The sequence below is a fragment of the Cataglyphis hispanica genome, chromosome 13 (assembly GCF_021464435.1).
Source record: "Cataglyphis hispanica isolate Lineage 1 chromosome 13, ULB_Chis1_1.0, whole genome shotgun sequence".
Lineage (NCBI taxonomy): Eukaryota > Metazoa > Arthropoda > Insecta > Hymenoptera > Formicidae > Cataglyphis > Cataglyphis hispanica.
Genome location: NC_065966.1, coordinates 896025 through 922622, shown reverse-complemented (window position 1 = coordinate 922622; position 26598 = coordinate 896025). Strand labels below are relative to the sequence as shown.

The window sequence follows — 26598 nt, the reverse complement described above, 5'->3', positions numbered from 1 at the left end:
CCTGTTCGACAAGATTGCCGCAACTAATCGTACATTTCTAACGGCGATGAATGGCGATCGTCGATCAGAAAAGGGTCCGACGAGCAAAGGAAACTCTCTCTCTCTCTCTCTCTCTCTTTCGTTCTCCGTGTACATATAATGTCTATCCATTTCCAGTGTCCGTTTCTCGGACCGTGCACAGTCGCCGACCTGCTATTATGTCCCGCGTGAATGGCAGTTTGAAAGAAGCCACTCCCGAGCGATCATTTTCCGCGAACAAAGGCAGTACCTATACGCCGATTCCCTTTTTTTTTTTTTTTTCTTTTTTCATATCAATTTCATCGCCGACTTTAATTCGGTCTCATTGCAGCCGCTTTGTCCGCGCTCTTTTTCCTCCGCGAGCCTCCGGGTCGTCTTAATCGGCCGTGGACCGGGAACGATAGATAATACAAAAAGAGATTCTGCTATATTGCCGAGATATTACATTTTTGTCCTATCTGTTTCAGGTACGTTTCATGACTACAGTCCTCGTAGACGTTTCTCGAATGCCGGTGAGTCGTATCAAGGCTTCAGGTAATCTTTTTACGATTAAACAAATTGACCGATTCTGTTATCTTCAGTTTTTTCTATTTTACTTGTACATTGAATTCATTGAGTGCATGAAAAAGTCTTGGAGAAATTAATACATTTAATTTTCTCAAATTTTTGAAAAAGATATATTACACATCAATTTCTATTAGCTAAATATTATATCCCTTTCTGAATTCTTCTTTTTCGCTTCCCTCCGAAAGTTAATCCTTACAGTTTACATCTCTATATTATTCTCCGCTTTACTTTATTCCACCCTCGTTCGTTTTCCGAAATCTCCACGAAAGCGGGGGCGTTCTCGCCTCTTCCCGGTCTCTCTCCCCCTTCGTCACGAAGATCGAGAAAACGAATTCGAGATTCTCTTCGGGACGCTTAGATTTAACGCTCAGCATCGCGCGCTGATACACGATCGGCGGAACAATGACGACGGGCGCGGAAGCCGCGAAGTAACGGGGCGCCGAAAAATAACGATAAATCCATCGACGGGAGGGAGGAGGGGAGCAGGGAGCAGGCGTGCGGGCGAAGCTCGTGTTTACCAGTCTCCGCGAGTATTCCGCGTGCACCCGGTAGAATAAATCACTCCTTGGAGGAAAAGGAGGAGGAGGAGAGGGGGAGGGGGGAAACAAGAGAGAAGGAGGAGGCCATGTGATCCCACCTACGTCGTAGATCATCGGTAACGATCGGCGTGAAAAACTGATGGGGAAATCCAGTCTGGGAGTGGCGTCCTTTCCGGATGAAGGAAGGCACGAAATTCATCGGCGATTCCAGCGGCGACGCTTCCGCCGATATTTCCTCATTACACAATAGCCAGGGCAACTCGGGAGAGGGGGGGAGGGGGGGGGTAAGGATCGGAAAGAAGGAGGGATGCGAATGAGTAGCGCGGGACGAGAAGGAGTTTGCGAGATAGACTGATGATTGTCCTACGACGAGAAAGATTTTTTCGAGAAATCTCTAAGTCAATCTAGAGAGATTATGGACTTTTTTTTCTCTCCCTCTCCCTCTCTCTCTCTCTCTCTCTCTCTCTCTCTTTCTCAAGGAGAGTAAAGGGCGGGTGGATCGAGGATAGTTGTATGTATAAAATACGAAGAGAGTTATGACCATAAATTGAGATAAAAATAAATCACCGAGAGACGATTAGATTTTATGGATAATTTAATTTTTCTCTTTTTAAGTGTTATTTAATAAAAACTTTTCTACTGGAACGCAGTAATATAAATCATACTATTATTATATTATAAATGACATGTTAAAAATTATCGTTACTTCTTCTACTTATGAAGCCTTTGATTATTTTCAAATTGACTTTCGAAGATGATAAAAATTTGAATAGAAAATGTTATAAATTTGCCGCTGTCATCCCAACCCGTTAGATAATTTCTTTTCGCATATATGTGTGTGTGTCTGTACGTAGATATAAATATATGGGTGTGCACGCACTATATATATCTCTAGAGGACACGATGCACGAGCCATAAAGCAATTGCTTCTATTATTTCCGGACATTGTACGATTCTCGTTTCGTTTTCGCTCGGTTAGCTTTCTTCGAACTAGCGCGAAAAATTCAACCGTACACTTTATACGCAAAAAAGCGACATGTTAAAATTTTTTACGAATAAATTCACATTTACAATTTTTAAAAAAATTGAAAATCTTACACGTCCAAATATTGCATTTTCGACAAAAATTTATCATAATAAAATATTACAATAATAAAGTTTGAGTTTTACCTCTTGTGTCAAAGTCTTTTTCAATTAATCAAATGTGAATGAACGAATATTTATTTAATAATTACTCGCGCAGCAATGCAATCAGTTTCACCAGGAAAATGACTTCTTCAACATTAATATCTTCAACACAAACGCGACTTTAATTGCGGCAGCGGGATGTTAGATATGAATGTGGAATGAATGTAGAACACGCCGTCGACGAGTCGGGCATGTCCGCACGCTGAACATCTGCTGACGGATCTAAAATGAGCCCCCGTGTCTCGGGCACAGGAAGCCCGGAGCTAATGATTCGGCCTAACTCGAAACAAATGTCGCTCATCCCGACAGTAGTCGACTAAAGCGCGTTCCGTCCTGGCGATAAATTTGGCAGTAAATTGTCGCGTTAACCGTAACGTAACGTTGCCTTAAACGTTCGGGCGTTGTGCAGGTGTGGTTGACACTTCGTTGCGCTCGCTACGAAGGTCGTTTCACGCTGCCTGACATCTTTGCTTTTTATTAAATTCGGCGGTATGATGGGAGGGAAACTTGAAGAAGATAGATATATGTAAAAAATACGTACCTTCCGAAAAGGCTGTTTCTAATTATCCGAGTTTTATATACTTTTATTATTATGAAAAAAATTCTATAATAATTTATTGTAATAAAAAAATATAGAGCTAGGCAAAAAAATATTATAATAATTATATGCTATAAATATTATATGCTATAATACGTAGCTTCATAAATTTTCTTATAACAATATGCACACGAATTACGAATATAAGAGAAAGTTCATTGAAACATAATAATAAAAATATTTAATAGCTGAAAAATTGTGTGTGATGATTACATGTGTTTGAAATTTTAATTAACGGAATTGTCAAACTTTTATTTTGTTTTATTTCTTCGTGTCTTCTTATTAGTCGAAATTTTCCAGATATTTCGAAACATAAATATCTCGCGTTCTCCGGATACTCAGTGAAAACGCCAATTACATAGAATGTTAAATTAGCGCGCAATTTTGATATCAAATTTCAATGATAACCGAGCACGTACCCACGTGGGACAGAGAAGAATACCGTCGAATGAATATTTATGTATGGATAGTGAGTAGCGCGCAGAGAGAAAGAGAGCTATATAGTTCACACCCGTTGTACAGTCTAGTCTGATGTATTCGAAAAAGGGATATCGATTCATCAATATTTATGAATGTACAAAAACGTGAATGTGATAAAGAATCTTTTGAGCGGAGTAACGTAGGTTACGCTTTAACCGAAACCAGTGTAAAATCATATAATCGTGTAGTAGCTTAACGTGATAAAATCTTAATCGATTATATTGACAATTTGATGTATGAATTACATGTAAATTGACGCGATATTATTGCGATAATTTGAATATTTGTGAAAATCATATAATCTCATTGACTTTCTTTAGAATAATCGTCGGAAAAAAAAAAAGAAATTAACTTGGCACAGAAAATCCAATCTGATTAAAACTGGATTGAATTGAAACGTGACTTTAGCTTCTGAATTGGACGTGACGGGAACGTGAAATGATCGAAATTTTATAACTCTTACAAACCAACCGGTCCATGATGAGCCGACGAGAGAAATTCTCGAGGGAGAATTTTCATCGCGATAGAATTCGTCCTGGTTATGTGACTGGAATTGTCTGTCATTTCTACGCATCGCGTGTTCATAAATTTTTCTGTTATACCTCGCCAATCTCTCCTAATGGATAAAAAAAAAAAAATTATTAGACGCTCGACAGTATACGATCGTTAAAATAGAAGCAGAAGGTTCCAATCATGCTTTTCCGCATTAACAAAGTGTATAAAATTCGTGTACAAAAATACTTATAATATTTATATACATGCGCCGTAAATTTGTTAAGTTTTAAAATTATCATTATATTTGAATAAATTTAATATTTATCAAATATATATTTATTAACTCTCTTATGCGTGTGTGAATTATTTTGTTTTCTTAGAAAAATAATCAAGAAAGCGAGAGATAATATACGAAATTTAAATAAATTTAAGACGACTTAAAGAGAGAAACACTTCTAATATTATTATTCGTCCCAAAGTATTTAATCTCCGTTTCTTTGAAAACGATATTTTCAGGTTGACCTCATTTATTTAGGCTGACATGCGTGTCGCCTTCGTATCCACCCTTTCCTGCTCAAATTAGACATAAAAAATTGTGTTCACGCGAGAAATAGAGACATAAAGAGAAAGAAACAGAAGTGTCATTAATTTAACCTGAAGTTTTTTTGCGCAGGAATATAACGCATTTTCTTATTCTGTTCTGAATTGTGATGATTGCTATGCATTTTGGCTGTTGTTTCTATTGTTTAATTGTTATTTAATATCGATATATTTCCTGCGAAAGTAACATGTATTTTTTAGGAAACGATACAAGAATCAATCAATGATAAAAACTGTTAACTACAAATAACTGTTTTTGCAAAAGTAATCTCCCCTGTAATATTAAAATTATGTAATTAATTTTGATTCCAAATTTTGTTAATTTATTTGCGTATTAATTTATATTGAATAATATTTTACAACAATATTTTTTATCAGTCAAAAACTTAAATTAAAAAAAAAAGAAAGATAAAAAAATGTAGTTTTTACTTTTTAAAAATTTGTATAAATGATTAATTAATAACAACGACATTCTAAACCATACTTGCGTGTGACGTAGAATTTAATTATATTATAATATTTCACTAAACTTTTCGCGCAAGGTTATGGCGCGGATTCCGCAGCACTCGTTAACGGGCGGTTTTGCACATGTGCCTTTCGCAGAGTTTCAGTTCAACGCACTGAACTCTGCGAAATTTATAACCGGCGTCACGGCCGCAGGAGGACAAGATCGGTGAGACCGCAGGGGATGACGGGGGAGAGGGGAGGGAGAAAAGAGTACGCCAGAGACGTAGAAGAAAAGTGATGTCGCTTTCGCATGTACGAGCGGTTAATTTACGTCGCGTAAAATATACGTTTCGATTTGTCGCGGGGTGCGAAAGCGACCGGTCACGTCGTCGGCCACGTGTCGACGTTCTGTCACTGAGTGACACTCGCCGCACGAGCGCAGTGCACGATGCACTGGTTAAATCTTATGCCTGTAAGCACGTGGTAGAGATATAAAATGGTGAATATTTATTTTTTTAAATCATGTGTTATTCTTCATTTTTTAAATATCGACTGTGTGATTGAATATTGGCTTCAGCCATGGTACTTTGATTATAGCTGAGGATTAGGGCGATAGCCTCGATTTATATTGAAAATGAAAATGGGAGAGCGGCGGACGTCGAAGGGACGCGTTTTCTCGAGAAACTCGATATCGGCACAAACGTTCTCTCTTTCGGGATTAAAAAGTTACTGAATAACCTGCTCGATCACGAGCTTCCGTCACGCTGTCGACGTCTGGCGGGCTCGAAAAGCGGGAGAGAGGAACGATGGATGGTGGCCGGCTGGTTCGTTCAATATACTTTTCTTTTTTTTTCCCTTTTTTTTTTTTATTTCTGTTGCCCGGCTAACGGGACAATGCTTTAAAGGCGTGTCGGCCACCAGCCCCTTCTCCTCCTCTCCTACCTTTTCGCTATCTCCGTCGAAATTGGAATCTCTCGCATCGTCGACAAAAGTCTACACGTCGCCGAGTTGCAAAGCAATGGACAGATAGTGCAGGGCTTTAGTGAAAAATAAAAACGATCCAATCATATCGGCACGCACGACCGCGGCGGAATCATTTATTTTTCTTCCTCGATTATTATTCCCGATAATTTGTCGTTTCTTTCCGCTATTCCGTGTCTTTTTGCGATTATGCAGCCACCTTATTTTCAATATTAAACAAAATATCACGTGGAATAGCTCCAAGTAAGCGTCGCAGTTATTTATACATTTATAACAATTAGTATCTCATTAGTAATCTAATTTTCGTAAATAAAATATATATATATATATATATATATATATATATATATTAAGAGGTCTATAAAAAAATTCTATTCTGTATAAACTAAAAAATGATAAAAAATTTTTAATTTTTGCACGCAAATGTTATACACATTAATATGTATATATATTTGTTTCTGATGGATATGTCTGTGAAAGTGATAAAATTGGAAGCAATAATTAAGAGATATCATCGTTATCTTACGCATCTGTAAAATTGATAAAACGCATCATCAATTATCGCTATATATCTCTCCGACCCTCCCCCTTTTATCTGTCTTATCTGTCTTACTTTGCGCAAGTAAATGAGAAGATAAATCGCAAATGAGTTAATTCCCGCCAGTGCATTTGTTGCGCTCGACTTTATGATGCATTAACGCGCGGACGTCACCGTACCGTGCTTTGTCTGCTGCCATGAGCTGCAATTTATTATCTCCCATTTGGTCAATTAATATTAGTCAAATTTTAATTAAATTGTGTCGCTTAAAAATTTCATCGGCGGCAGAAGTAAGGGCAGTGAGTAATAATTATACGCCGACTGTACGCGAAAAAGAACAAAAGTGACATATATATATATATATATATAATTGCCGTAAATTCAGTTAATAAATATTTATAAGATAATATAATATTTATATTAAAAGAGAGAAAGAGTGCGCGTGCGCGTAAAAAGTGAAATAAATTTTTATGGAGAAAATATCTATATTTTATAAAAACAGAATAAATTTCTCTGCAATGTTATTATCGGAGAAAATACAGAGATTTCTTTTTTTAGTTTTGAAAATTCTGAATTTTTTTTTTTTTCTTTTTTGTCTATTATAATCTTTTAATTTTAACTCTCGTGTATATATATCGTGAATGAAAACACTCGCGCGTACTAATTTCGATGACAGTTAGCGATGTGCATCGCTTCAACATATGCATAACTACTCGCACGGCTGCGCTTTGATGTGCTCTCTTCTCATTGACTTCGAATGAAAGGTCGTCGAAAGGTTCTCTTCCCTTCAACGAAATAATCATCCGCATCAAGGATTTTCCGCGTAATTATCTTGACGATTAACCGCGCGCTAGCGCGGCCACCATATGGAATTAATTCTATTCCCTCCTCCTCCTCCTCCTTCCCCCCCCCTCTCCCGCCCCCGTCCTGGTTACTTACTGTCGGATGAAAACAACGCGTTGGCGCGCGCGGAAAGGCGAGAGAATGCCATAATTGCGACTGATAAAGTCATTTCTGGATTAACTTTGTCGGGGAGAATTCCAAACCGAGCTACTATACTCGATTATTTATCGTTTAATTCGCGATTATTAGTCTTTGTAGAGTGTCATTATGCACGCGTCCAGTACGATTGTTGTATAAGTCATTAGAGAAAGTTCGCGATATTTTTTTTTTTTTGAAGAATTGGCGCGCGTATCATTTCTTCAATTTTTAATTACGTTTCGTAAAAATTTTTTCTGCGGTAGTTTGGCAATCACTCGCTTGTTTCGAACAGTTAAGGGCATTTCTCTCTGCGGTGTCGCTACGCCGAATTGTCAATTTGGCGACATTCCCGATTTCCGCCATTGGAAAATTCGAGTTACGTCGTTTTCCCACGCCATTTGCGGCGATAATATGCAGCGCGAATTATCAGGCCTGTCGCATATGCATTGAATTGCCGTTGTCGCATTGCATCGGCATTGCGAAAATTTTATCGTTGGTCGGTCGAGCATGTCCAATGCGCCTAATTACCGTTCACTAATGAATCGTACCAAATCGATCGTATTACCAACATACGTCAAAGATTGCACTGAGGCAGGAGAGAGAAGAGGAAAGGAGATTCACAGGAAAAGGGCGCGCCATATAGCATAATTGTTTATATAGAACGATAGCGTCTAATATTCTATTTTACAAAATAAAAATCATTATTAATCGCGAAAATAATACAGACTCTTACGATCTTTTTTTTCTCTCTCTCTCTCTGCACGACACGTGATTGTAATAAAAATATAATATAAAAGTCTCACTTTTATTACTAATTGTAGATGATTTGTATTGCGTTTGTACAAAGAAAAATAATTATATCGCGAGGAAGATATAAGGTATATTTGTTTGAAACAAAAATTTTAAATGTGACCATACATCTGGGAACAAGGGGACGGGGACGGGAACGTCAAGAGATGAAAGAAGAAAGATCGTCGTCTGTACAATCAAAGCGAAGGCGCGAGCTCGATTGCTTGCTAAACCGGAATATTCGCACGAAGCATATCCTGCTAACGATCCTATTAATAAAAAATCCCGCGCGCCTCGCCAGTCAAGGTATTTTTCCCTTTGCTCCGTTTTCTTCCTTTGTTACGTTTGTAAAGATGACGCATCGGGGATCTCGGCGAGAGAGACGAAAACAGAACGAAGATGATGACTCGGAGAGATGGTAAATTATTGATTTAATAAACTTACGGGCGTTAAGTAAAAGGGGAGATCTTTCACCAAGGGCTATGCAATAACGTGTAATGACGTTATACGCAAAGAAAATCGCGCTCGTTTCACGATCAACGTTGGAAAGTGCGCTCCTCTTCTTTTTTTTTTCTTTTTTCCTTTAACCACTTCTGTCGTTACTTCTTCCTTTTTTTTTATCTGTCTATGTATTTCTTCCTTTCCTTTTCTCTATGCTTCTCCATCTGCGCCTCTGTCGCGAGAAGATTCCTACTTATAAAGTCTCTTTTACTCGACGCTTTTAAACGGTTAAACGGGAGGAAAAGTTGGCGAGGGACGGTCCAAAGAGATGATAATTGGAGAGGTTAACATCCAGCTACGATTATCGAAGGATCTAAAAAAATGCGATGTACATGACACTGCAGTCGAGTCGATACAAATTTCACTGCAGACTAGAATGACACCTTCCAAAGGATATAACGAATTCGCGGATCGGTAAATCTCTGATTATCCAATTTATTGACTATTTTATTAATCTTCCATAAGCCATATATATTTTTGAAATATTGTTTAATGATAAAAAAATTTATGCATCATCCGGGATGATGTTTGAAAAAAGACTATATCAATCTTTTTTCATATCAATTTTATTATATTTATTATATTTTTATTATATTTTTACTAAAAAATTATTATATTATTTATTATAAATATAGTTCTATATATTTTACGTTATATTGCATTATTAAATATCGAAGACTCTCTGGCAACAAATGGAAAAGAGGATTCTTCGAATTAACAATAAAAACAAAAAAATCTCTTTACATGTTTTGCATGGGAGTTAATAAAGTGCTTTGTTGATTTTTGCAGGCGATATGTTGTTTTCCAAAAAAAAAATAAACTTTGTCCGAGAGTAATATTTTCGCCGTGCGAAAATATGGTCGTGAGAAATTTCGTTCGGCAGCTCGCCCGTAATACAAGCAATTTTTCGTTTTACGGCATATTGTACGATACCAACTACGGCTTTACGTTTAGCATTTTCGTTCCGTTTAGAGGTGAATATTTTTCGCGCCTGTTGAAGTTGGCACCCGAGAATTTTCCGCACTTTTCGACGACCACTCGTACGACGTTTCGCCCTATTAAGTAATTTTGATCCCTTTTTACTTTTTCCGCCGAAACCCGCCGCAGAAAATTAACTCAATAATTACGTTAATAACTTCTCTTCCTTGGATCGAATTAGAATCGGAACCGGGTAGAAATTAAACCGGTTGAGATCGTTAGTAATTAAAGCGAAAAGTTATTCGACGTTTTAATTCGTTTGAGCTGGTGCGCTGGACGTTACTAATCTTAGTTAATTGCGTGTGAAATGATTAATACGTAATCATCAATCATAATAAAATGTACGTCTCACTTTGATAAAACTAGACTCAATTAAAATTATTGTAGCAATAGAAAACGAATCTTTTTTTTTACTTTATTTATAATGCATCGATTTATTTGCAAGTGTGACAGTGAAGTGTGCTGGAATTATATGTTATTTTATTATTCACTCAATAATTTTATTCTGCATTTGTATGTTTGCCGTTTGCTTCAAAGGAGTCGGAAACGCTTTAACGAATACATATATTTCTCGATTATTCCATACATTTAGAAGTGGCTTTCCCAGGTTGGCGGAGATCTGGAAAAAATCCCGCCAGTTCCGTCTTCCAGCAATCGTGCAAAGAAATATGGTTCGCGTATGCGATCACGCGTGCGAGAAACATATCGAAGCTGAAAACGTTTTCTTCCCTTCCGGCATCTCGCAGTCCGGGCACGCCCGCACGTCTCGCGGAAGCAAGATGAAGGAGAAAAGGAAGAAGACGTAAGAATAAAGAAATCGGGACTGAGAAAGTACTCCCGACGTCAAATCGGTCAAGATATAGAAAAACCTATTGAATAAAAAAATATCGGGAAGCTTAACCAACTTGTAGCAACGAAACCGAGCTGCGGCATTTTGACATTTCTAACAGTAGGCTGGAGGAGCAACAATATGAATTTTTCTGTTATACGAAAAAACGTTTTTTTATAAAAAGTAACAGATAGAAATAATACGTACATATGATTCATTTATTTTAAAAAGCAAGTCAAAAATTTTAGAGATGTTTTATTTAAAAAAAAAAGAATTAGAAATACTTTTCTCTCTTTTATAATGATAAATTTATTATATTATTATATTATCTTTAATTAATTTCTATTAGAAAGACCATTTAATTATAATTTTATATATAATAAAAAGTAATAAAATTAATTCGAGCGAGATGGAATCACCATATTTGTAGGTGATGAAAAAGCACATCTGCACGTCTCACTTTTTATTATCTTTTTATTTAAATATTCTTATCATTTTTAAAAAATTTTTGCCTTCCCTTTATATCATCAACTTCGCGTTTTCACGGCGCGAAACAAATCCCAAACGCCCTTAGACGATGCGTTTCTGATAGCCGACGATTGGTTCGTCTCGCGAACGAACACGCGAAGGGTGCAATGGTAATCCTCGCAAAAGTAACGGAGGGGTGCGAGAAAATAAAGATACTCGAGAGATTCGAGCGCCCGCGCGAGAGGAAACCAAGAAGGGGGAGGGGGGGGGAGGTGGCCGTTCTTGCCGTTAATGCGAATTTAATGCGACGCCGTTTTCTTTCTCCACGCTATCTGTCTCTCCCTTCCTTCCAGTCTCAGCTTCTCCGTTCCCACGTCTTTTATAATCGGCACATTTCTGCCTTATTTTTTTTTTCCCCCGCGTCGATGCAACAAATCGCCAGAGACTGCAGATCCGTGCTCGCTCATCATCTACCGCGAAACCTTTTCGTTTCCGTTTATCGATAACGTATAATCAGAGATGTATCCAAGTAGTATTGATTCTTTCATAGAGGAATATCAATAGAGGAATATTTTAAACGATAATTTTTTTGCAAGAAACTTGGAGCTCAATTCTTTAGTACGCAGCAACCTGTCATTTATTACAGCTATGGAATTTGGCACATTAATAATATTATTATTTTATCTAATAAAATTAATAAAAGAGATACTTATTAATCATATTTTACTTTATCAAATTATCTTAGTATAAATGTTGTAGTGATATTTGGACTGAGAGAAATTCGGGAGTAATGGACGAGAGACATTCTTGACGTTCTGCGACTGTATTCCATGAAATCTCTTCTTTAGGAAGGCACGATTGACCTTCGCAGGAATAACGTGCGGCTGCAGGAGTAACGTAGATCGAAAGTCGGTGGTTTCGCAAGGCGGTATTCGGCGTTTCGATTCCGATAGGCAGGCGAACCGTGGCGGGAATCCCAAGGGGAGCCGGCAACCACCGCCTGTACTTTGTTCGTGCGGGACGTGAATGTATTTCGAATTCATCCCGAGGGACAAGGCTTTCTCTCTCTCTCTCTCCCTGTCTCTTTTTCTTTCTCTCTCGGCCCGTTCGTCCCTATCCGACCGCTTTGTCTCTTTTTATTTGTCCCGGATATATAGTGACTGCTTTATGTAACTGTCGCTAAGAGATTCCTCGACACGACGAATTGACGTAACGCATCAAGGAAGAAATATAATCGTTTTATTGGCAAAATTAATTTGTATTATAGATATAAATCGATCGAACAATTTTGCTCCAAGATATCTTATTCAATTAATTTCATGTAATTATAAATTAATTTGGAATTAATTTTTTAAAGTGAATTTAATAATTTTTTTTTAACTCTATATACAATGTAATGAATTCTGAAAGGGAATATAATTTTTTCTTGTCAAATTTTAAAATACATGGAGAAGTCGCAGAATTATATAAAGATACATGTGTAAACGGACAGAGAAAGTTTTTGAGAGCATCGGCGAACAATGGCATGATCCTAATGGCATTTCCTCTAGTGTCTTTCAGGAAAGAGATTGGCGGAATCGAGCGGTCGATGGTATTTACGGTTCGTGTACCGTCGATACGGATAACGATGTTTGCTTTCCGGAGAAAATCGCGTTGGACACACGCTATCGCGTATCTTTATATGATCGGTGCAATTGGATTGCAGGATCTTTAAAAGAAGCGGCGATACCGAAATCAATTCATTTCCCTCCCGTTTTCCAGATGCTGTTAAAGAACTGAATTTGACATCTCGTCTACGATTATTCGATATCTCGTCTATTATTATTCTGCAGAATTATCTTATTACAGTGGTATTCCCAGGTACAAGTGTGATATTTATTCCTTTTATTTAAAAAAAAAAAAAAATTATTTAAAAATTATTTTTAAAAATTATTTAAGAATTATTCCTAAAAATTATTTTTGAAAATTATTTAAAAATTATTTACTTAATTTATTTTAAAAAAATTTATTAGAAATGACACAATGTAGTTGTAAAGAATGTAAATGCAAAACGGAGGTTTTTTTTAAACATCCTGCATATAATATGTCAATATCTACATCTGAGAGAGTAGAAATTCTTCGATTTTCTTCGTTTAAGTTGCGAGATGTAATATGATGGTGCATTATTCATTCCTTGTATGGGTTATCGGTTATCACGATTTCATTCGGTTACGGCGAGCAGTTTCTGCTGCCGCGGCACCGGAAAGGGATCTTATAAAATCGACGTTTATGGATCAATGCGTTCCAATGTTCTAACCGCGATTCAATAACTCGTCGTGATTTAGTTCGCCGCAGCTCGCCGTGGAAGCTCGTTACCGCAGTAACATGATGTATTAAGCGCAATATAACTCCGCGGTTTCTTTCACGGTCGAGGAGTGACCGCAAAATTGCATTAACGAAACGAAAGTATATACAGAGCGTCCTAGAACAATCATCATTTTCTTATATCTTCGCCGAGTATAAAATCGAAAAATCGAAAACTTTATAAAAATCTGAAGAAACCCCAGTTTTATAGACAGTTTAAGAAAATTAATCGTAATTTTTACGTAATTTCTCAGATTTTTAAAAATATGGACTATATTTGTTAATTTTTTTTTTCACGTTTTACATAACTTGTAGAAATTAAAGTGCCATAACAAGGATTTGATAAATACGAGTAAAGCTTATCACGACAATTTCTTTTCATGCCTTCTTTTTCTGTTAGGTTTCCTGTCCTAGAAAAACAATGCGTGCCACGTTTTCTTCCGCCAACTCGGGAACGATTACAATGAGATCATGTCGACAGAGAAAGCTCGTTACTGTCTGTATTATAGTATTCGGGAAGAAATGCGGCGGGAGGGGGAGATGACAGTGACGAACGCCCGTGCAAACTGCAGAGCTTTCGCAAAATCAGCTGATCGGAAAAACTGCTCGTAGAAGCATATTGTACGCGAATTTCCGGGAATGTCCGACACAATCTAATTATGCGTTTCGTATTTCCCGTGAATATATATATATTCGACACGACGGCTCTTTTATCCACCTATCGCTCGCTGATTTTAACGGGCGGAAAAGAAAGAAACGCGGGTCTCGCGTTTCTCGCGGGTTTGGTGACGCGAACGATAGAAGAGAACACACACACGCACACACACACACACATAACACAGGGAAGGCGACGATTCACGGCCATTCAATAACTCGGGCATTATTTAGTCTCCGGGAAGCTCGTTACTGGCTCGGTAACGTCGTCTTTCGTTCCTCGTCTTCGCTCTCCGTGTGCTTGTCGTCGGTTAATCAGCCAGCTCTCGCTAGGCCCGATTCACTTCTGCCTTAACTCTCTCTCTCTCTCTGTCTGTCTCTCTCTCTCTCTCTCTCGTCGGGGAACTCCGCTATTAATACTGCCGTGGTTTCTTTGTTCGCCCTTCCCGCCAACGGTACAGAGCTTACCAGAGCTGCTCCGCAGCCCCCAACTTTCTCTTCTGATGTTGTTCCCGCTCTCTCAGATTCTACCCCTTGTGATCACCGTCACCTTCTATCGTACTTCTTACGCATACGATTTAAGCGCCGGCGAAACCAGCAATGAAAATTATTTTCGTATCGAACGCGCGCGCGAGAAAGAGAGAGAGAGAGAGAGAGAGAAATTGTTAAGATATAATAGATAAAAATAATAAAGTTCAATGTGCCGGATATTTCTAAAGCCGTTTTAGCTCGACTACATTCGCTGGTTTGTTTGAGTGACTTAATAATGTTGGGTCGGTTGATGACACCCACGCATCTTTACATTGACATTCTAGTCATGAAACGATAGAGAGGACAGGGGGAATTGTGGGGAAGACGACGATTGCGAGATGCAAGGGAGAAAGAGGAAGAGTGACAGCGGGGGCGGGATTAAAATTCCGCGTGCGATGAGCGGGACAGGCGACTTCCCCCAAGTTAAATTAAATCGTAGCGGATTTCTTCTCGCGCGTATCGCGAACTAAGGGGGTGGGAGAAAAAGCGAAGATATAGTGAATGGATGAGACGGAGTTGCTGCATGCACCGGAAGTTATTATCCCCGCGGCGGAGCAAATGATATTGTGTGCATCAGCGCGGGTGATGATCGCATAGCTCGATGTGAGAAAGAGAGATAGAAAGAGAGAGAGAGAGAGAGAGAGAAACGAAGATGGAGATAAAGATTTATAATAATGGCTTTGAGGCGAGTGTCGTCTCGGAAATCGAATGCAGGAAATTGAAAGTATATTTATCATTTAGATTAGAGCCGCGAATGCGCCTTCTCTCTCTCTCTCTTTCTTTCTCTCGATACGCGGTTTAATACGCGATTTAATACGAAATGATAAGAAGAAGAACGTCGAGTTATATATACAGAAAACCGATAAAAGGAGAGAGAAAGACATAAAAATATTTGTACGCGACTAACGCTCTTCTCGCAAGATAATTTGTAGAGAGAAATTTAAAACAGAAATATTATAAGTCAAATATTTTTTAGGATAATTTGAATAAAATTAACTTTTGCAGGTCACATATTTTTTTACTCTGCCACACGTGTCTCGTCGCGGTTTCAGCTGTCAAAGTGGCTGAAAAAATCTGTATACAAAAATTTACATATATTCCTTGAGATCTCTGTTGAATATAATCATGTGCAACAATAGTTAAAAATTAAATTTTAAACATTTCTTTTTATTTGATTTAAGAGGCCTTCGGGATATTCTAGCGTTAAAGTATCGATAGGATTAAAATGATCCATATGTGACATTTAACAGTTAATTAATATTACCGAAGATGATATATAATGACGTTTAATATCCAAAACAAATTTTAATTTTATTCGGAACGAAACTGACCCGTAGCAGAACGAAGAGGGTTAAAGGCCACGGTTGAAAGTCACTCGAGTTTAATTATCGCACTTGTCCCTCGGAGAGGGACAAGTGCTTTGTGCTCTCTTTCTCTTTTTCTTTCTCTCCCTCCTCTCTCTCTCTCTCTCTCTCTCTCTCTCTCTCTCTTCCTGAGTGCAGTATTTTTCTAGATATAGACGCCGCCTAGCGGGCGGCACGAATGAAAGGCCGTCCTTCTTTGCGGTGCTTTGCCGGAGTTTCATAGTTATCAACGCACGACATATTTTAAGCACTTGACGCACCGCGTCCCCTGTCCGCTTCCTTTAGCGCATTGTCGCGAAGCTCACTGACCGGAAATACGGACACCCTTGAGAGAGCCTACGTTCGTACCTCCGGGTTATGCTTTGTTCGCACACTCCTCTCGCATACGCGAACCGGAAATATCGTTCCTCATCTCTTTCTCTCTCTCGTACACATTCACTCTTCCTCTCTCTATTCATTTATCTATACGCGAAAAAAAATGTAGAACAAGTTTTCAAAATGATAGAAGTAGCATCACTTATCGCCGCTGAATTAAAAATGCACAATTTTTTTTTTTAGAGGAAAAAAATTATTACTTTAGGCTGCTGGAACCTACATTTTTCCGCAGCTTATTAAGTAATAAGATTTATATTTACTGAAGCAACTTTAAAAGAAAATATATTATAATAATAATATAAAAATAATATAAATAATTTTATAATTAAATTCGTTATTTCGCCATACGAATTGAATTAAAAATTATTTCAAACTTCGAGATTTACATTTAGTCACCAAGTCAATTATAATCGCTCGAATCGAAATATTTTTACTCGTTAAGGATTACCATCGCTAATACTCTCTCTCTCTCTCTCGCTCTAATCATAACAATTCAATGATACGAAGTTCTCCGCGCCGTGAATTATTTTTTTTTTCTTTCTCTCAGACTGTCGCCGAAACGAGGCTTGAAGTGCGAAATTAAATAAAATATGCAAAAGACTTTTTCTTTTCTCTCTTTTTTTTTTAAGGGAGGGAGGGGAAGGGAGGAGGAATGGAGAGAAGCTGCCCGCGGGCCACAAGTCTCCGGTGTGGCCGGAAGAGAAGCTCTGCGTAACCGGAACGGAGAGGATAGGGCGTCGCCGTTGGTGGTTAAAGACCGACGACGGCGAAAAAGGGCCGAAAAAGGGAGACAACCGCGATGGATAAATACAATAGTTTGCTGAGACAAAAGAAGCGTATTTTATGGGGGGGGGGGAGAAGGGGAGCCGCGCTCACGGTTGTTACGATTGTGCAAACTGTCGTCTGGTTCCCGGCTCGTAGTTACTGCTCGTAACGGAAACATATAGTAATATAGTATAGGTATAGCACGCTGCACAATTCCTTCCCTTACATTTCTCGTCCTGGGGGTCGCTGTAACTTATGCGAGGTGCCATCAGAAATTTTACTCGCACCCTTAAAAATTTTATGATATCGCGTCAGAGTCCGCGAGTTGTGTTTTTCTATTAATGTCAAGGCCATCTGTTCTTTGTCGGAACTTGTACGAGATATACGAAGTTTATACGAAATCTCAGGGAATTTTCCTTCTGTCGGATAAGTCGGATAAACTTTAATAAATTGGAATTTTCTCTGACTTTTTTAGTAAAAATAAAAATCCACTTTTTAAATATAAATTTCAATATTTTATTTTATTCTATTGACAAAATTTTGATTATATATAAAATATTATTAATGAAGAGACGCACATTATAAAATATTATTAACAGATAGGCATAATTAGAATTTGATTTTTCTTATTAAAAAAAAAAAAAGCCTGCATTTCTCTTTGTTTTATTCAGAACAGGACAGCTTTGTCAATTCACCCACGCTATCGTGCGACTAATGAATCACAAACCCGGCGAATTTGCAATCATTCTAGCACCGCCTTCGTCGAATGCACTACTTGCATCATCGTATGCTCTCGGTATTATTAATCCGCTACCTACAATCGCTTATCGTTGTCGACATCTGCATCCTGCACGGCCTCCACTTTGAGTAATAAATCTTACTGGCTACGCGAACCAGAGATCTTATCGACCTCCAGTCAACTGGACACTCGTGGCAACGGTTCCCTTTCTCTCTCTTTGTCTTTATCGTTCATCAGTCGCGTTTAGCAATTAATGAGAGCCAACGAGCATAAAACGATCATTATTCGGCGAAATGGTGTACTGGCGCGCGTGGCCATTCGTAGTCGTTTCCTCTGATTAAGTTCGCGTCTTACAAACGAGCGTTTTGTTGCACTTGAATGATTTTAAACTCTCTCTCTCTCTCTCTCTCTCTCTCGTTGCCTTTTAATTTCGCAATTAATAATATGGGCCGCCCGCTGTGTATGAGTTATAAATTGCTCATTTATGTTATTACGCTCTGCAAAAGAAAGTATATCTTTAGCAAATTATACACGTTTGTATTTAGTATTTTTATATTTTAATTTTTTAATTTTATATTTTCATATTTTCTATATTTGTAAAATATTGAGATACAATTTTAATAATTACGAGAAAGAAATCGAGTAGTTCAATAATTATGAAAAAAAAAAATTGCATTTGTTAAGAAATGTTGAATTCGTTAAATTTTGAATGAAAATAGAAAAATAGCTAATTACTTTTCAATGGAGATGAATAAATTAATACTCGTGATGCACTATTTTTTTTTTTTTTTGTCAAATGCAACTGAATGCTCTCCGAGTCCTTTCGTAAAAAGTGCAAGCTCCCGCGCATCGCGGTCCATGCGTCAGAAAATCGGTTCGTCCTTAAACCAACGATAATGGAGGGAAATCGACTGGGATGGGTTACGCTTCACGGAATGCCTCCATTTCGGTCTCTCGTGTGGAACGAGGCGCGGTAATTCTTTGGTCACTCACGCATGGAGAATGCGAGGCTACCGACAAGCAACCCGATAAAACCCCATTGGGAAGGGACCGTCGTTGGATAAACGCGGCGAGTAAAATGTGTGAACGCACAGATTATATGCGGCTATCATGACCCAATTTCTATAGGTAAAATGCGTTTAGAGGGCGACGCATTGGAAATTTTACAAAATTTAAATATTAATTTGATAAAATAAACGAACAGCATAATTTATAATATATATATATATATATATATATATATATATATATATATGCATAATAACATTATTTATAATGATGTGAAATATAAGATATTTTAAATATTTTATTATGCATTATATATATATATATATATATATATATATATATATATATATATATGCATAATAAAATATTTAAAATATCTTATATTTCACATCATTATAAATAATATTACATTATTATCAAAATATAATCAATAATATATATAATCAAAATAATTAGCAAATATCAATTAAAGATAGCTGCGATGAAACTCGAAGAATATAATTAATCTTGGTTAAAAAATATAGGTTCAAAAAATAATTGTGACATATAAAATACTTTAAATACTTTATTCTCTATTTGTGAAAAAAATCTCCATCGTGTGTTTAAAATTTTGTCGAATAATATTGCGTTTTACACGGTGAGGCTTTTACGTTCTGTTAATTATTTTGCCGGTGGACAACGCACAGATGGCGGATTATCTCTGTTTATACGCGGGATCTCGCTTGGTACAAGTGGTATGGAGAAATATCCGGCTTACAGAACATGCAATGCACTCGGTATCTGCCGTACATTTATCCGCATTATCCCCGAATTAGGCGTACCACGCGTGGACACGCAGCGCAACTGTTTACGAACATGCACTGAATTACAAAGCATTGGAATACGAAACACGATTGCCCCTCATTCTATACAGGGTGTCCTAAGTTGCTAGGATAAAATTTTAATTTAATATTTTAGCCTTTGCGGAGTATTTGTTGATTTATTGATGAAGTTTCGAAGTAATTACAGTAGTTCGCGAAATTAATCGAGATAAAACGCTTCGTACATTTTAAGAAATCATTTGGAAGCCTATTATTCTAGAAGTGTGTTATATTTTTTGATAATCTATACAAACTAAGATTTATTTCATCTCTACTTTTTTTTTTTTTATTATATTTAAACATCTTATGGAATTTTCGAAACATTTGATTTCAACACACAACTATGTATTATTCGAGTACATCCATTTTTAATAAATACATAATCTTGAAATCGAACAATAAAGCCTGAATGGGTTAAACAAGATGTGCGCAGCTCGCTTTAAAGGAATCATCGCGAATGAATGCGCCAATGGACCAATTATCTGTTCAACATTTATGTATGAAACATTGTCTCCAAGCTCGTGCCTAACGAGCCGAAAGAATAAGGGAGCTCGGCGATGGACCACTTGTCCGGCATAATAATAATCTACGTCGCCTTTTCTCCTCGTTCTATCCGACAACAACGGTCGAGGACGACCCTCGCCAACTTCGTCGTCCCTCTTTCCATCATCCCCTATGCGGAATCCTCGGGGGTAGCGTATCTCATCCACCCTCTATGCGGAACTCTTTGCCACCGTATGTAGAGCACACACCGCGCGGTAATAATATGCCAGGCATCGGCAGGCCTCACAGCCTCGAATGCGCGTAGAAGCGAGAGCATCGGGAATTTAAATTTTCACCTAAACTGGAATTCTCTCTTCCGTAGTCATGACGGTCGGCGAGTAACGGTCGTAGTAAAAGCGAACGCGAATCGTTGTCATCATCGTCGGAGGGTCAGAGATAGTAGCTTTGAGGTGACGAGACTCAAACGACGCGGGTGCACCCTGAATTTTGTGCCACGCATCCGCAAGTAAACATACGAACACAGACATACACGAGCGAGTGCCACGTACAAGGGGGAGGGGGAGGAAGTTGGCGATTTAATCTTCTTTTTTGCAGCAGCAGCAGTACTAGCAGCGAAGCATGCCTTTGATGTAAAAGCGAGCGAGACTCGATAATCCCGGTCGACTTTTTTTCGTTTTGCGAGTACAGAGCGCGAGCTCTCGCGTAAAACAGGTGGAAAGTCACGTTTCGAATTTATATCAAATTTATTTGTTTATTACGACGCGCGTATCGTGCAAAAATTATATTATCACTCGTCCATTGATTACACTGCTTGTCATTATCATCTTGGTGCGAATTCTTCTCTTATAATTATTAAAATTAAAACAATTAAAATAAATCTCACCTCATAGGATAATATTTGAGAAACTGACTGTATCCAACCTATTATTGAATAAATTTAATTAGCCGATCATCATATAAAAATAATTCTATTTGCGGACCGGAAATTGCGCGGCAAAATTTATTAGCGCGTTGCTAACAAAAGAAATTGAAGACACAAAGAGCGCGCAAGTCTAACACCTATTTGCACGATCTTTTGCATAAAAAAAAAAAAAGGAAAAAGAAACGAAAAAGAAATCAGATAAAGAGAAAGAGAGAGAGAGAGAGAGAGAGAGAGAGAGAGAGAGAAGGCGCATTTATTACTCGATGCGCTTCGTTCCCCGTCTTCCCACTCTCGCAATCTCGACCCGCGTTTTCGTTTAAACGCAGTTTAGGATGCAATAACGTCGTCTGGCGCGCTGCCACTGGACGAGATACTTGTTACCGATTCCAGTCGCGTCTCCGCATATTTGCCGGGCTAGTTCTTGTAAATTAAAAGTCCTCTCCGCCCGCGACCCCCCCCCCTCTCTCTCTCCCAGTCGCGTCTCCTACGCTTTCGCGGAGATGCAACCGGAAACACAACATATTTTCCCGCATCGCTGATAAAGTTGCTGCTGTCAGAGACACACTCCAAGCGGTCCAAACAATTTCAAATATACGGCCTTTTAGCTCTTGTAACGTGTACACTCGTAGCGAAAAGCGTGTCGTTTATTTCTTTCATCCTGCTCTATTACATCGGACGGCGGTAATTTACATTTTTATGGAACTCGTGCTTTTTCATTAGTAATGAGATATTCAGGATGGAACCTATTTCATACGCGATTTGCTCGCGCAAATATTACGGGCACTCTTGATTCGCTTTTAAGTGCCAGCGTTGCTTACGTGTGTAATGGAAAATTGCGAAGAAGTTCGGAGAAAGAGAATTTTACGCAACGATATTCGTGGCACCGACTGGGGGAGACAAAAGGGGCACAAAAGAATAGTGATAAGAGAAAGAGAGCGCAAAATCAGTAATTATTCTATCTGAAGAATCAAACGGAAAGATGAGAAATAACAGAAGGAAGAGAGACATGAAGGATCTGCGAAGGACTAGCGAGAGTATCATGGCAAAGGTACTTTTCCCGTGTGTTTCGGATTCATATACTCTTCAACTCTTTCTGGTTTAAGGATACTCCGCAAAATGCGTGCGATGCGAAGAGATGCCTATTAGCTTTGTTATATCGTGTCAGCCATTGAAGTTATTTAATCATCGATTTTTTATAGAATTCCGCGAAAATTTATATTTTCCTTTTTATTTTTTTAAGATTTATTCGGTGAAAGTTTAATTTTTTTATATTATTATGTCATGATATTAACGATATATAAATTATAATTGAGATGAGAAATTTAAATAATTTACAATTTGTCTTATTAATAGAATCATTATTGCTTTGTAATTAAACAAAATTTTTTAGCAAACTGATAACACTTAGCTAACGAAATATTTCTACAATTTTAGCACCGAAGAAGTTTCAGGGCAGCCAAGCTGTTGAAGAGTGAAATGAAATGTTTGCGTACCGTCCATTGCGAATTTTCATAACGCAACCTTTTGTGTTTCACACGCGTAAAAAAATATTCATTTTCCTTTGAATTATTTATAAAGCGCGCGCGTAGCATGTTTTAATTATTCACCTACCTCGATTCTATATTCCGCTTGTCGCAAATTTATCGCGACATAGATTTTTTTATGGGATTAAAATTATCTCATCGATAGATTGTTTAAACATTTATTGTCGAAATACGATTAAAGGAGTATTTTTTTTTTTTTATTTATTTCATGCAACAACGATAAATTCAATTCTTCTCGCTCTCTTTAAATCTTCGTCGTTTCTTCTCAATATTCGCGAGATTTATTTTCGAACGGATCACTAATTACGACCCCATGCTTTTAACAAGGTTTTCGCGAAATTCAAAGCCGTTTGCGTGTCGCGAAACATCTGTTAGGGAGACACACGTAACGTGGTAAGTAAAGGTAGAAAGCGTGAACATTCTCGTGACAATATTTTGAAATAACACGATTCGATTTTCGATTTTTAATGATAGGATTACAATAAAAAAGATTTGAATACGCTTTAAAAAAACTGACAAAGTTTAGATGAAGTTTTTTGCGAATACAATGTCTGAATTTTTCAACATCCTTCAATTTTCAGACACACTCTTTTGAACTTTTAGAAAAACGACTCTAATGATTAAGACGGGGTGTCTGAAATTTCTTTCAGACACCCAGATTTGAAAATTTAGAAAAAATGAGTCTGAATTTGTAGAAAATTTTTTTACAGTGTAGATTTTGCTCGAGAAAAAAAATTAAAGGCATGGTGGAATCGCATTGTTTTGCGAATATTTAAAGATGAGTATCTCATCGAGCAACTATCGACAGTAATGTTACGTAAAATCCTCGCAATTAGCGCAAGTCCACTTTCGGCAATATACTCTGCAATCTATCGGAAATGCTTCACAAAGAGAGCCATTCGCTTAAATAAAGAGCAGCGTGCGAAGCGGTGATAGGCGCGCATGTGAGGCTATTCAAAAATATCGTTGAAAACGCAGGTCGTTGCGATAACGCGATTAAAAAGCACGACGGAAACGCGTTAAAAATTGACGATCACATCGCGTAGAAAACGAAAGAAAAAGGATAAATGAATAAACTGAAAGAGAGGAAACGTGGAGAAATTTGTCCAACACGTCGCCAGGCAGGGGTAGGATCAGCGGCAGAGGGATTAATAAAGTTTCAACGGTGCCGTCGTTGTCGTTTTTTTACCACTTCGCTTCCACTCGAATCCTTTCATTCGACGTTTTCCACGCTTATTAGCGCGGGTCAGTGCATAGTTCAGCGGGATTCGACGTTTGATATGACCAATTTTTTTTTTTGCTATGGCAGTTTCCCATACCCACGTATTTCCCCGCTCGTGTATCGAGAGACGAAAAACAGGAACGGCTGATGATGAGCATGGATCAGTGAAAATCGCGAAAATGATATCGACAGTGAGGGTTTGGCATTCAGTCTAAAATTTATCGGTAGCTTTTCCTCGCAACGATATTTAAAGGTCCTGACTGATGTATTGTCTCCTATCAGGCTGAGAAATTATATAATTATTTGTTTCATCATAATATAAAGATATTTATTTTTAATTATTTATTAGATCTAGCTATTTAAAATTTTTTAAATTTATCTCATGAAAATAAAAGGCAAACTAAATTTGTCATATATTTAAAGGAAAAAAAAAATTGCATTTTAAGTATTAAATATTATCCATATTTTTTTCTCATATTAAGAATACATTGTGTTATTTTCGCATGTAGCATATTTACTTCATTTAATGGCAACATCATTTTAGACTGCATTAAAGGAATGTAATTGCACGACTTGTAGGATATTAATATATAGTTATCTCGTGATTTTCCAGAGTGACGAAATATCGATGCTATCTGAAAACACAATGGAAGAGAGCGCGCTCATATTGCGCGAGGCATTTTTCCTCCTCGACGTCTTTTTCCATGCGATCGAACGCACTTATCGAGTATTATATCTGCAAGCCCGACATCTCGTCTCTGCGAAATAAATCGAATCTCCGTCGGTGATGCTGCGCAACGAAGCAACGTGTCCCGTTTATTTTCGTGTCGCGACATGCGTACCTGTATGTTTTTTCTTCCATCAGCTGTGCATCACCAAGTGTCAAAACATATGCATTTAGAAAAAATAGGCGACGAACGCGCGCGCGTAAAACAAATAATATATATATATATATATATATATATATATATATATATATATATATATAAAGTATATACCGCGGAAAAGAAACAAAGTTTACAAGTTTACAGAGCGATGAAAAATTGGCAAAATATAAATAAATAACCGGTTCTAACTTATTCGCTACAATATATTGAATTTTCAATAAAAACATTCGTTAAAAATCCAGAGAAGTATATAACGCGGGTAAATATTTGTAACTTTTCGACAAGATAATATTTTTGTGAATGGTATTTTTTATTATATGCTTCTCTATACATACATGATCCACACACGGAGGAACGGAAAGTTCCGGAAAGTACATTTCATTTTTACGTCCCGATATTAGATTCGGGGGTGAAATCTCATTTCTGACTGAAATCGCATCTTCGTCGTGGCTGCACAGCAATGTATAGGTATCATAATTTCGACTTGAGAGAGAAGTCCTCTGTCCTCCTCTTTTTATTGCACTCTTCCGATGCCGAATGTCAAACAAGTTTACAAAGAGGTGAATTTCACGTGGTTTGGCTAGACGGTTGACTCGACGGAAAATATATAAAACTGTCGAGATTTTCTTGGAGATTCCACCACCCTTGAGGTTCCCGTGTGAACCGTTTTAGAAAAATTCATAAAAGTACAGTTACATTGCAATCACTTTAGGAAATATACACATAACATAGTTTAGTGAAATTTAAAAAAATACTATAGTCTATAAAAAAAGTACTATTGTATATATAAAATCAGCTGTTGGACTAAAATTGATTTCTGAATCGATTGACTTTACACATGAAAGATATTGCTTTAATGATTCTATATATACATATTGTTTTATTTTATAAATTTATATGTATTACACAACATCATTTTTTATGTCATTTTAAACGTTATTCTAATTATTACGTTATCATAATTATTTGTATATTCTATAACTTCAGGGTGACATAATAATTATATTAGATATGATTATATATGATATGTGCATGGTGAATGAAATGAATGATTAACGTCAATTTATGAGCGATTATGCACGAAGAGTGAATTGACGCATTACTAGACTGAATTATTAAACTGTTTATATTGAAAATTATGTTCGTTTCATATTGATATTAACCTAATATTAATATTGATATTATTATTATTATTATATAATAGCATGTATTCTCACTTGTACAAACCACTAGTTTGTTAAATATTTATGACATTACGGTTAAATGTTTAAATAAACTGTATCATGCGATTATTATACCGTAACAATCGCGCAGAAAAATATAGCTTCATGTGATATTCTTCGAAATTTAATATCAAACGTCATATGGTTCTTGGATCAAATACCAGTTTTCCAATTCTTATCCCGACTTACGAACTTATTGACAGCACATGTTTCACTTATATTGAATTTATTGTTCTACACAGCAACTTTCTTCACATCCGAAGTAGAGCAGCGTATCTCGACGGCCAAATTCCGTCACGTGGTCGGATCGATTAAAATCCGATTGTGATCTCGCGAGAGAGAAAGAGAGAGATGGGAGTGGGAGGGAAAAGAGAGACGTGCATTTTCGAATTTTCCGAGGGAATGTATATTGTACTCGATATATAACCGACTCTGATAATCTGACCGCCGCTAGCTGGGTGACTCTGTCAAAATGTCTGTCGGAATAATCTCGGCCGCACGTGTCATTGCAGGGCGTGACGTCACCGCTTTGGTTTCGGCTCAACGTGGGACCGAATCCGTTTCCATCGGACAGCTGTCGTCGCGTATTCGTATCGTCAAATTTCCGATTTGTTCCGGCCCTCTTTTGCCTCCCTTCTCTCCATCTCCCTTTTGGAGCGC

The 26598-nt window shown here is 37.5% G+C and overlaps 2 protein-coding genes across 4 annotated transcripts in view; both read left to right on the top strand.

Annotated features, from left to right (window-relative positions):
• LOC126854186 (60S ribosomal protein L35a) overlaps positions 1 to 26598 on the top strand; it is a 118496-nt gene that overhangs the window by 59196 nt on the left and 32702 nt on the right. The gene's annotated exons all lie outside the window — the stretch shown is intronic.
• Positions 1 to 26598, top strand: part of LOC126854140 (PDZ domain-containing protein 4) — a 162793-nt gene that overhangs the window by 110522 nt on the left and 25673 nt on the right. Inside the window, exon 1 of one of the 3 annotated variants that reach the window (XM_050600552.1) lies at positions 341 to 530. The exons of 1 other annotated variant lie outside the window; for it this stretch is intronic. In XM_050600552.1, the coding sequence (XP_050456509.1) occupies positions 495 to 530 (36 nt within the window). In that variant the 5' untranslated portion in view covers positions 341 to 494. Of the gene's footprint in view, positions 1 to 340; positions 553 to 26598 lie in introns of those variants that run through there. One more of the 3 variants, XM_050600554.1, reaches the window with a different exon arrangement.